General features: G+C 47.0%; 1 protein-coding gene and 1 non-coding gene across 3 annotated transcripts in view; one reads left to right on the forward strand and one right to left on the reverse strand.

The window, feature by feature from the left end:
* The window catches only part of CCDC88C (coiled-coil domain containing 88C), a 147,375-nt gene extending 141,413 nt beyond the window's left edge, over positions 1 to 5,962 (reverse strand). For both annotated transcript variants that reach the window (XM_027522094.1, XM_027522093.1), the window contains exons 1-2: positions 5,727 to 5,962; positions 4,857 to 4,957 (exon numbers count right to left, since the gene is read on the reverse strand). In XM_027522094.1, the coding sequence (XP_027377895.1) occupies positions 4,857 to 4,957; positions 5,727 to 5,786 (161 nt within the window). In that variant the 5' untranslated portion in view covers positions 5,787 to 5,962. The remainder of the gene's footprint in view (positions 1 to 4,856; positions 4,958 to 5,726) is intronic.
* TRNAC-GCA lies at positions 1,232 to 1,303 on the forward strand. Its single transcript has one exon. It is a non-coding gene; the product is annotated as a tRNA-Cys (tRNA).
* Positions 5,963 to 12,529: the final 6,567 nt, after the last annotated feature.

Below are 12,529 nucleotides of genomic sequence, written 5' to 3' on the forward strand. Positions count from 1 at the left end.
GCTGCAGCCATCAAAGAATATCACTTAAGTTCATGAGTAAAAACTCTTTTTGCTCCAAGACTTTAGCACCAACACAAACTCATTCAACTAACAAGTATCTGCCCCTTTATCCTCAGCTTTAACATCTGCAAAATGGGAACATAACTCCTCTTCTGGCACTCTAAGGAAAAAACTTATGTTCAAATGCTTTTTATTTTTTTCTCCCGAGAAAAGCACTTTTTAAAAGATATACTTATTTTTAATTGGAGGATAATTGCTTTACAATGATGTGTTGGTTTCTGCCATACAGCATCATGAATCAGCCGTAGGTACGCATATGTCCCCTCCCTCATGAACCTCCCTCCCACCTCCTATCCCATCCCACCCCTCTAGGTTGTCCCAGAGCACCAGGCTGATTTCATACAGTAAATTCCCACTGGCTATCTCTTTTACATATGGTAATGTATATGTGTCAATGCTATACTCTCAATTTGTCCCAAACTTTCCTTCCCTTACACAAGGTAATGTGTATGTTTTAATGCTGCTCTCTCAATTCATTGCACTCTCTCCTCCCCGCCCCACCCGGCTCCCGCTGTGTCCACAAGTCCATTATCTATGTCTGCGTCTCTATGCTGCCCCACATATAGGGTCATCAGAACCATTTTTCTAGATTCCATATATATGTATTAATATACAATACTCCAAATGCTTTTTAGAAGCTTAAGAAACTCTTCCATTGGCCTGCAGATATTTCCAACTTCTGAATAATGAATATATTATTCATAATTCTGCAGCTAGCACAAGGGGTTAGAAAGGAGTCTGAACAAAGCAAATAGTATTGGATTTAACATAGGCCTTGCCCAGGTACAAGCTTTCAGTCCCAGTTTCCAACTGCACTCAACAGCCACTGCATCAACTCAGGTGTCCACTCTCATGTGGACAGATGCACACCAGCACAGGCATGTGTCCACACACATAAAGCCAGCTTCAGGCCTCGCTAACAATAATGATGACTGACATGATTGACATTTGTTGGGCATTTCCTATACATGCATAATCATATTTAATCTTCCCCAAATCTATAAAATACCATCCCGCTTATTACAGATCAGGAAATTGAGGCTTAGAGAGTTTAAGTAATTGGCCCAACGTAACAGAACCAGTATAGCAGAGGGAAGACTTGAATTTGTCTGCCTGATGCTAGAGTCAGAGCTCTCTTTTTTTTTTTTTTTTGAGTATTTTCTTTCGGGCTTCCCTGATAGCTCAGTTGGTAAAGAACCTGCCTGCAATGCAGGAGACCCTGGTTCAATTCCTGGACCGGGAAGATAGGCTACCCACTCCAGTATTCTTGGGTTTCCCTTGTGACTCAGCTGATAAAGAATCTGCCTCCAATGTGGAGACCTAGGTTCAATCCCTGGGTTGGGAAGATCCCCTGGAGAAGTGAAAGGGAACCCACTCCAGTATTCTGGCCTGGAGAATTCCATGGACTGTATAGTCCATTGGGTCGTAAAGAGTCAGACAGGACTGAGTGACTTTCACTTTAAAGTCTTTATTGAATGTGTTACAATATTGCATCTGTTTTAGGTTTTGGCTTTTTGGCTGTAAGACATGTGGGACCTCAGCTCCCTGACCAAGAATCGAACCTGCACTCCCTGCATTGGAAGGCAAAGTCTCAACTGGACCACCAGGGAAGTCCCTGGAGTCAGAGCTCTTAATTTTCCTATGAGACTGTGAAAAGCATGTCCACAGTGAATTAGACATCTTGTTTTCCCCTTGGGGACCAGTAGGTACCCCGGGAAAGTGCATCCACAGAGGAGCTATTCAGCAAGTTTTCCCAAGCCGCTCCATCCACACCACTCAGTGCCTCACTTCATTCAGGAATTCTCCTGGACCTGGGCCTCCCCTGAAAGCTGAGCCCACAGGGCTTTCCTGCTTTCAGGCACTCATGTCACCGAGAGGCCTGGCGAGAGACTACCACTCCAGCCTTCTTCCGTTCCCAGAGACAATGCCCAGGTGCAGTCACATGACCCCCAGCCAGCCTCCATATGGCTCTCAAGTGTTAGGTAACACCCCTCTTGTCTGAGCTCTGGCAACACATTAGCACACTGCTCTCTGCAATTTTCTCAGCTCCTACCAACCTGGAGAGAATTTATCAAAAGAGGCGAACTGCACACAGTAGGGGCCAGCAGCATGGGAGATAAGGCACAACAGCCTTATCGCTTACCCACTAGTTAGCCTGACACTTGGCAGAAGTGAAAACAGGCTTGGCTTAAGTACAGTGTTAGATGTGGGCTAGGATGTGGCTCCCACAGTCCAGTTTTCCCTCCGTCTCGTTAGGAGAGGGCTAAGACTTAAGAATTATTAAGAGCCTAAGAACATAGTGGGAAAGTAGACTGTAAAAAAAAAAAACTTTTCAGCAGCGATGCAAATCCTTTCTGGACTAAGAAGGGAGACACGTAACTACATAACTGACACCAACACTTACTAAGTGGCAGGCACTGTGTTAACTGCTAATACAGCACTCACTTCATCCTCACAACCATCTCTTAAGGGAGGTACTTTTCCTGCCCATTTTACAGATGAGGAAACTGACATGGTAGTGATGTGCCCAGCAGCACAGGGCTTGCATGAGACCTAGGGTTTGAAGGTTACACAAGCAGGTTACACAGGCTTTTGACACTAGGACTAAAACTTTCTTTTTAAATTGAGGTCCTTTTTACACAGGGTGAAATGCATGTATCTTAAGTCACAGCTTGATGAGTTTTGAAAACTGAAATATACTCCAGTCAATACATGGACCATTTCTACCGCCCTTAGACGTTCCCCTGTGGACCTCCCTGGTGGTCCAGTGGCTAAGACTCCATGCTCCCAATGCAGGGGGCTCGGGTTCGACCCCGGGGTCAGGGAACTAGATCTCACATGCCACAACCAAGACCTGGACCAGCCAGCCAAATAAATGAATAAGTACTAAAGAAAAGAAGTTCCCTTGTGCCCCCTTTCCGATCAACCCCTACCTACTTCCAAGAGCAAACAATGCTGATTTGTCACCTGGAGCAGGGTTATTTTGCTCACTCACTCAGTAAACAGCATGCAAGTGGCACCTCCCTCCTTATGTCCTTCTAGAAAGCCACCCAGCTTCCCCACTGCTCTCTTTCTTGGTGCCTAACTCTGGCCAGAGGACCCAGAACCATTGCTTGAGGCCTGAGAAGCTGCAAACATATCAGTTCTCACTTGCAGGACCATTACCTTGGCACATCACAGAGGAGAAAGTAACACTGAAAATTGTCAAGGGGAAGGGAGAAGCCCTTCACACTGCATTTAGCTTCGGGGCTAAGTGTGAACAAGTGATGAGCTGGCATTTCTCAAAGGAATGGTCCAACAGGCTTTCCTGATTTACAAGCAAGTGGTAAACGCTTCAGGAATTCCAAAGGTCAGGGAAGAAAGAGAAACAGTCCCAGGGCTTTTGTTCTCCCCTCGCCTGGGTGTAAAACTCTGAATGAAAAAGCCGGGGATACTGCTGGTTTTTTTAATTAAACAGGACAGGTTGAAATTTCACTGGTTGTTGCACCAACTGGAATCCAGCAATTTTGGGGGGTCTAACAGGACGAAGAGGGGAAATAGTTGCCAGAACTTGAATGTGCCATGAGACAACCCCAGGAAAACTCCTTCTTGTGAACTGAGAAGTGCTGCCAAGCTGACAAGAGATTCGTCATTTTAGAATCTAATCAAACTCAAGACAGGTAACATTGGTAGTGTCTTAAAAAACATTAAAACTGAGATGTCTCTGCCACAGCATGACATCAAGTAACTTATTACGCTACAGGAGCAATGACCTCAGGAAATTGTTTAAAATAGATCTTTGTAGGTAGATCTATTTAAACCTCTTTCGGAATATACCAAAGCTGACCCTTCCTCCTCCCACAGGGGGCCACAAATGCAGCTGATTCTCATCAGCTAATGAGTTCCTGGCTCAAGATGACAACTTGCTTAGCTGCAGGTGAGTAGGTGAGCACAAGGGCCTGATCCACGGAGAACATTGGCTCCAAGTGCCTATGAATCATACAGACACTCAGTTCCAATATGTTCCCTGCACTTTCTGAGTTAAAAACAGAACGCAGTGGCAGGAGCCAACACCTACATGTGGCAGGCTGTCAATCAAACAGGCGCTGCAGAATGCAGCAACAGGAAAGGATGTGGTCAAACATGCTAGCAGGTGTAACCTCCACCAAAACTCTGTTTAAACCCAAGCCTCAAGACAAAGAGCACCAAAGCATTCTGGCTCCCCAGGCCTCTCCCAACACAGTGACTTTTCAATCCAATTTATAGGAAGGAACTTAACCAATTGCACTTGCTCTGGGGCAACTGGAAACACAAGATTAAAGGGAGGCAGAAACACAGGCATCCTGACCTTGAATGAAACTTTATAGTCACTCACGGATGCTCTGGTCCCACCCGACACTTCCTGTAACCAAACACTCTCCGTTCGTTACAGCTCCTTGCCCCCCAAAAGAAAGGTTGTTTTTCTTTTTTTTTCTGTGTCATTGTCATATAACATGTAAGTCCCTGAGTTCCAAGTCAATTGCAACATGTGGATGACAGTCACTCAATTTCAAATTCCTTTCACCAAACATCTGACCAAACTACTGTCCTGGAGTTCTTCACACCCAACAAACCAGGAAAAGACACCATTAATACCGACCAAACTACTGTCCTGGAGTTCTTCACACCCAACAAACCAGGAAAAGACACCATTAATACCGAAATACCAGTTCTCTGCCCACATGCAGAGAACATTGCAACTTCACATTCTATTTCTACAAACTTAAATTCGACTTTCCGAGGCATCATTCCTTCCTTTCTCCCGGAAGGTAACTCACATTTGCAACATGATTTGGTTCAGAAAGATGCCATCCGCTAAATCCATGTACATGGTCAGGTTGTCCTGGTTGCCGCTTCCGAATGGGCCAAAAGTTTTCACCTGCGGGGAGGGGAACGCAGAGAGTAAGGCAGTAAAAGTCACCCCTACGCGCTCAGTCTAAAGCTCTCCAGGTGGGCAGAGAGGCCCTGGGGGCAAAAGGGAGTCACCCACGGCCACCCACCCTTCCACAGCACCCTTCTCCCGGGCCTCGGTCCCCCTCCCCGTGGCAGGCAACGGAAGCGAGACAGCAGAAAGAAAACTTCCTCGCCACTTTTCTGCGGCGTCTCAGAGCGGAAAGAAAATAAACTAAAGGGGACTTTTCAATACATTTCTCACGTCTCAGATCTATTGGAAATCACAGCGCCCACCCTAGCCTGTACATGTTCTTACTCGAAACCCCCTAATCTCCACTGCCCTCCACCCGTTGGTCTCAGGGGTTCAGAAACTACACGAGGATATCTTAGGGGAGTGGGTCCTTTTTCCAAGAGGTCAAGCCATGCGCCCAGGGTGACCACTAGGACCCTGTCGCTCCAGGGCCGGCGGCCCAACGCCCTGGCGGGAACAGGTGTACCCGCTCAGCACCCCCGCCCGGCCGAGAGCAAGGCGGGGTCCTGCACCCGGCGCGCCGTCTCCAGAGTTGGAAATAACCCCAGACCCCGGGACACTGACCGCGACCCTGGCTGGGGGTGGGGGACGGAGGGCACTTGATGAATCCTCTGGGTCCAAGGGCTACCCGGGGCCCCGGCTGGGTCGGGTTTAACTGCGATCGCCAGCGGGCGGGAGAGGAGCCGGTGCCCCAACAATGGGGCGGGGAGCCAGGCACACTCACCCAGGTCACCAACGGGCTCTGCAGGAAGAGCTCCATGAGCTCCGAGACCGTCACGTCCATGCTGAGGCTGCGCCCGCCGGCTCCGCGCCCCGCGTCCCCGTCCCCCGCGCCGAGGCACAAAGCGGCTCTGGCAGCGAGCAACCGGCGCGGGGTTGCGGCGGCTCGCGCCCGGGAGACAAAGGCGGGGCGCGAGCCCACGTTCCGCGGCTTCGGCGGCCCCGCGCCCCGCCCGGGGCTGGGGGAAGGGGAGGGCCCGCCGCTCGGGGAGGAACAATGCGGGCGGCAGCCCCGCCCCTTGGCGGCCCAGGGCGATCGGCGCGCCGCCTCGCGGTGCTGGTGCCGGGAGTCCCGGCGCGGGCGCGGCGGCGCCAGGAGGGGGCAGCGGCCCTCACGTGTGCAGGGGGAGGGGGCGTCCCGGCCGCCCGCACGTGGGGCTGCCGCCGCGTGCAGATGCAGAGAGCGCTACCTCGGCGGGCTTGGGGCCCCAACACGTGGCTCCTAGCTGAGCCCGTGCGTCGGCCACCCGGCCCCGGCGCTCGGTGCGGGCCTGAGCGCAAAAGAACGTGGGTCCCAGCCTCTGCCTCCCCGGGTGCGCGCGTGGGAGACCGAGGGGGAGCGGGGTGCGCTGCCCACCCATGTCGATTCGGGCACACCACACGCTGGAGGCCCAGCGGAGCCCACCACCGCCAGGCTGGCGGCCCCCAAGCAGGTGCAGCGCATCGGCCGCGCGGAGCCTCCCAGGTGCCGCCGAGGCCCCGCTCGGCTCCGTGGCGACAGGCCCAAGCCCGCCAGCCTCAGGTGCTGGGGTCGACCTCGTGGGCAGGTGGGGCGCAGGCCCGGAAGTCAGAGGAGGAAAGTTGGTGTTGAGTTTAAGCCGTAGGAGCGCGACCTCTTGCGCCCCACAGTGCCACCTCCCAGGCTGCTAGCCTTTTAGAAGTTATCGCAGAAAAACGCGTGTTGTGGCCGCCCCGACCTGGACCCGCCCCAACTGGGACACCCCCTCCCTCCAACCCCAACACCACCGCCGCTTTGCCAAGAGTGAAGCCAGATTCCGGATTCCTACTTGGAGGACGTAGCGGCAGCTTGGTGGTAGGCGACAGGAAAGAGCACAGTGCCCCAACTGGATGGAAAGCCAGCCCTGGGCCCAGACCCACACTTCCCTGCTGAGACAGCTGCGGTGGATCGGGCGGGTCTCTGCCACCTCACCTTGGGCCGGTAATAATTTCACACTACGATCATTGTTCAAAACATTGTACACAGTTAAACTAGTCGAATCCTCAAGAGTTTCCCAGGTGAGCCCACCGGTGCAGTATTGACCTGAAAGCGCCTAGCATAATTGGTGGCGAGTATACAGTAGGCGCTAAATGGCTGCTGGTTGGTTTGCATGTGAAAGTTGACTCTGTCAAGCGTTGGGGCTGCGGCATCTGCCGGTGAAGTGTGGAATTGCAGCCGAGTTCTGTGGTACTTGAGCGGGTGACGGGGTGAGATTGTGACCCTGCCAGGTTCCTCTGTCCATGGAAATTCCCAAGAATACTGGAGTTGGTTGCATGTTTCCTCCTCTTTCTGGGATCTTTCTGACCCAGGGATGGAACCCGGGTCTCCTGCTTTGGCAGGCGGATATTATACCACTGAGCCACCCAGGGAAGCCAGCCAAGTCGACTAGGGGATCCCTAAAAAGAAGTGCCCAATTCAGGATGATGGAAGGGAAAATGGGAGACTGAAGAAGAACTAAAATTTCGAGTTTATGTGGTTTTCTTGTGCACCAGAAATTCATAATTCCTAATTGCCTATATCATGAAATCAGTTGGAAAATAGATAAAATATGTATTTATGTCCACCTCTGTTTAAAAGGCCCCTGTTCTGTGCGGCTGGGATTTTTTTTTTTTTTCATATTGATCCCAACTATTCTGGAAAGACAAAGAGGCGATCTTTAAAATTATTAGATAAGCATAATCTTTCACACTAGGAAATACATTGGACAAATGCTTTTCTGACATTTGTCCCTGAGGACATTGATACCTCCTGGGCCATAAATATGTCAGGAATTTCTGTTTGGGGGTCAGTTAGCTGCTGTGTTGGTTCATTGTCATTGATATATCCGCAGTTCATTGGCTCAAGCCCATTTTATTCCGTTGGGAACGAGCTGACTGAGCATCCTTGCTCCCTTGTGAGGCAGGGTGTCAGGTCAACTGGATGGTGCCCAGGTTGCGGGAGTGGAAGGCTTCACAGGGTTGGATGAGCTGGACAAGGCCCTTCCTAGAAATCCTCTCACTCCATAAAATCAGAATGAGTTTCCTGTATGACTTTACAGGGTAATTTTGAAGTTCGGGTGATGGGGTGTAAAAAGGTCCATAAAGGAGTCTCCCACACTGTCTCCGCCTCATCTGTTGCCACTGCCCCGACCCCTGCCCCTGCCTGCCATTATTTTAATAAGAATTGTTTCCCCCATGTCTCCATCGAGTTGGCCATAAATTTCAGGAAGCAAACACACAGACTGTCTATTAACCACTAAACAGTAACCCTCCATCCCCTGTCCATCCAGACCAACCCTTGGGTTTCACTCTTACCTGAGACTTAACTGCTGCTGCTGCTAAGTCGCTTCAGTCGTGTCTGACTCTGTGTGACCCCACAGACGGCAGCCCACCAGGCTCCCCCGTCCCTGGGATTCTCCAGGCAAGAACACTGGAGTGGGTTGCCATTTTTGTCTCCAATGCATGAAAGTGAAGTAGTGTCTGACTCTTAGCGACCCCAGGTACTGCAGCCTACCAGGCTCCTCCGTGCATGGGATTTTCCAGGCAAGAGTACTGGAGTGGTTTGCCATTGCCTTCTCCGGAGACTTAGCTATTTATTTACAATTTTTTTCTTTTTCTTTTTCTGCATGAAAAGTAATTGCTTTGTGCATTGCTTCCTAGACAGAAGCAGTACTTTAATTATGTTGTTCATTCTGATAAAGAAATTTTCTCCCTTTCTCAGAAAATCCTGGCTCAGCTGTGTAATCTAATGGCATCTCTGTAATTTGATAGGAGTTTTAAATAATTCGTACAACTTTAAGGAGCGGGGGGAGTGGCTATTTGTTAATGTCTTTGTGATTAACTTGTTATAAGGAGCATGTGTTAATGTCATAATTAAATGTTTGTGTTAAAATACACATAACATAAAAGTTACCGGCTTAACATTTTTAAGTGTCCAGTTCAATAGTGTTAAGTACATTCGCTTTGTTGGGCCACCATCCATCCCCGTAACTCTTTTCATCTTGTAAATCTGACAATACCTGTAACTTTCCATTCTCCCCTGCTCTAGCCCCTGGCAAACCTTATTCTATTTTCTGTCTTTCTTATTTTGACTACTCTAAGTGGAATCAGACAGTATTTGTCTTTTTGTAACCCACTTATTTCACTCAGCATCATGTCCTTAAGATTCATCCATGTTATGGCATATTACAGAATATCTTTCCTTTTTTAAAGCTGAATAATACTCCTGTTGGTGCGTGTTGACTTTTGCTTATCCATTCGTCAGTGGCTGGACACTTGGGTTGCTTCCATGTTTTCGCTGTTGTGAATAATGCCGCTGTGAATGTGGGTGTACAGGTATCTCTGTAAGACCCTGCTTTTGATTCTTTTGGATGCATAGCCGGAAGTGGGATTGCTGCATCATTTGCTTCATCTATATTTTGTTGGAACCTCCGTACTGTTTTGCACAGTGGCTCTACCAGGTTACAGTCCCACGAACTGTGTACGAGGGTCCTTTTCTTCACATCTTTGCCACCGTTTGTTATCTCTCATCTTTCTAAGTTTCACCATTCTAACAGGTGTGATGTGATCACTTGGGTTTTTTATTTCCTTTTCCCTAATGATGATAGTGATGTTGACCATCTTTTCATGTACCTGTTGGCTATTCATATATCTTCTTTGGAAAAATGTCTGTTCAAGTCCTTTGCCCATTTTTAAAATTGGATTACCTGTTGCTTTTTCCTGTAAGTTGTGTGAGTGTATATATATGTGTATACATATATATAGGTATGTATAGGGTTTTAACCCCATTATCAGATATATCATTAGCAAGTATTTTCTCCCATTCTATAGGCTGCCTTTCATCTTGTTGATTTTCTTTACTGTGCCAAACCTTTTTTAGCCTGAATTTTACTTTTTGTTGCTTTTGCTTTTGGTATCAGATCTAGAAAATCATGGCCAAGATTGACGTCAAGAACCATACATGGCAACATTTTCTTCTGAGAATCTTTTTGTTTTCAGGTGTTACATTCAACCAAATCTATTCTGAGTTAATTTGTGTGGATGGTATAAGATAGGAGTTTAGTTTAATTCTTTTGCATGTAGCTGTTCAGTTTTCCCGATGCCATTTATTGAAGAGGCTGTCCTTTCCTCGTTGCGTAGTTTTGGCTCCTTTGTCATAAAATAATTGACCATATATGCGTGGGTTTATTTCTGGACTCTGTTCTGTTGCATTGACGTATGTGATGTTTTTATTCAATACCATTCTATTTTGATTACTACAGCATTGTCATATAGTTTGAAATCTGGAAGCATCATGCCTCCAGCTCTGTTGTTCTTTCTCAAGATTGCTTTAACTATTCATGATCTTCCTAGTTTCATATAAATTTTAGAAACTTTCCTATTTCTGTGGAAAGTGCCTTTGGAATTTTGACAGGGGTTCCATTCAGTCTGTTAATTGCTTTGGGTAGTTTGGACATTTAAACAATATTAAATCTTCCAATCCATGAATATGAAATATCTTTCCATTTTATTTGTATCTTTGATTTCCCTCATCAATGTCTTAATAGTTTTCAGTGTATAGGTCTTTCACTTCCTTGGTTAAATTTATTCCTAAGTATTTTTTTTTTTTGGTTGCAGTTTTAAATGGGATTATTTCCTTAATTTATCTTTCTGATAGTTATTGAGGTGTCGAAATGCAATGATTTTTATTTATTCTGTATCCTGCAACTTTACTGAATTTAGTTATTATTTTAATACTTCTTTGGTGGGATCTTTTGGATTTCCTATGTATGTCATCTGCCAACAGTAATGGTTTTACTTCTTCCTTTTTGATTTGGATACCTTTTATTTCTTTTTCTTGCCTAATTGTCCTGGCTAGGACTTCTAATACCATGTTGGAAAAAAGTGGTGAGCAAAGGCGTCTTTATCTCCTTGCTCACCTTAGGGGGAAAGCTTTCAGCTTTTCACCACTGAGTATGATGGTAGTTGTGGCCTTGTCATTGGGCTCGGTCGAGTCTGATTCTTTGCAACCCCGTGGGCTGTAGCCCACCACGCTCCTCTGTCCATGGGATTTCCCGGCAAGAATACTGGAGTGGGTTGCCATTTCCTCCTCCAGGGGATCTTGCTCACCCAAGGATCTCTTCTGTCTCCCGAGTTGGCAGGCAGATTCTTTCCCACTAGCGCCACCTGGGAAGCCCAGCCTTGTCATAGATGGCCTTTATTATGTTGAGGGATATTTCCTCTCTACCCACTTTGTTGAGAGTGTTTTCATAAACAGATGTTGAATTTTGTCAAATGCTTTTTCTGCACATATGATTTTGATCCTTCATTTTGTTAATGATTTGTTAATTGATTTGCACACAGTAAACAGTGATTGCGTCCCTGGAATGACCCCACTCAGTAATGGATGTGATCCTTTGTTTTCTTGTGAGAATTCCATGGTTTTAGCTCTTACACTGAAGGCTTCAATCCAGTATGAGTAAATTTGTGTGTGAGGTGAGGCACAGTTTCATTCTTTAGCACGTGGCTATGTGTCATTTCAGCACCATTTGTTGAAAAGACTCTCCTTTTCCCATTGAGTGATCTTGATGTCTGTATTAATCAAGGTTCTTCAGAAATCCAAACCAATAAGATGTGTGTGTGTCTACTTATGTCTATCTGTAGTATATAGACAGACAAGGTGGGGAGAGAGAAAGGGAGAGAGAGATTTAAGGAATCGGCACATGCAGTTTGGGGGCTGGCAAGCCCAAATCTTCAGGGCAGGCCTGCAGACTTGAGACTCAAAGGAGCGTTGATGTGGCCGCTCGGGTCCCCAGGCAGACTGGAGGCAGAACTCCCTCTTCGTGGAGGACCTCAGTCTGTTCTCTTCAGGGCTTCAACTCATTGGATGAATCCCTCCCACATTGTAGAAGGTAATCTGCTTTACTCAGAGTCAACTGATTTAAATATTAATCTCATCTAAAAAATATCTTTACAGCAACATTCAGATATTTCATGAAATCTGAGTACCTTGGCCTAGCTCAGTTGATGCATACAATTAACCATCACAAATGCAACCCTTATCAACTTGGTGCCCAGACACATCTCCTTAAACCATACTTGATCTCTGAATAAAGCCAATACCTAACATGCTAACAGTCACTCTGCATACAATCAAAAATGTACTGTTTCACCAGAAGAGGATGCAAAATTCTTGGGTGATATTCACTCTTCTCCTTGAAATCCTGTAACTTAAATACTATGATGCAAAAAAAAAAAAAAAAAACAACTATGATGCAGTTAACAACACTTAAAAGCCAGAATATCTTATGTGATAAAGGAATAACAAAAGAGAAAACACAGATAGTTGTGACATATATATACACACACACACACACACACACAAAAACATACTGTTGTTCAGTTGCTCAGTCATGTCCAACTCTTTGCCACCTCATGGACTGCGTGCAGCACGCTAGGCTTCCCTGTCCTCCACTGTCTCCCAGAGTTTGCTCAAGCTCACGTCCATTGAGTCAGTGATGCCATCCAGCCATCTCAGTCTCTGTTGTCCCTTTCTCCTTCTGCCTTCAATCT

This window comes from Bos indicus x Bos taurus, chromosome 21, assembly GCF_003369695.1.
Source record: "Bos indicus x Bos taurus breed Angus x Brahman F1 hybrid chromosome 21, Bos_hybrid_MaternalHap_v2.0, whole genome shotgun sequence".
In the NCBI taxonomy this organism is placed as follows: Eukaryota; Metazoa; Chordata; class Mammalia; order Artiodactyla; family Bovidae; genus Bos; species Bos indicus x Bos taurus.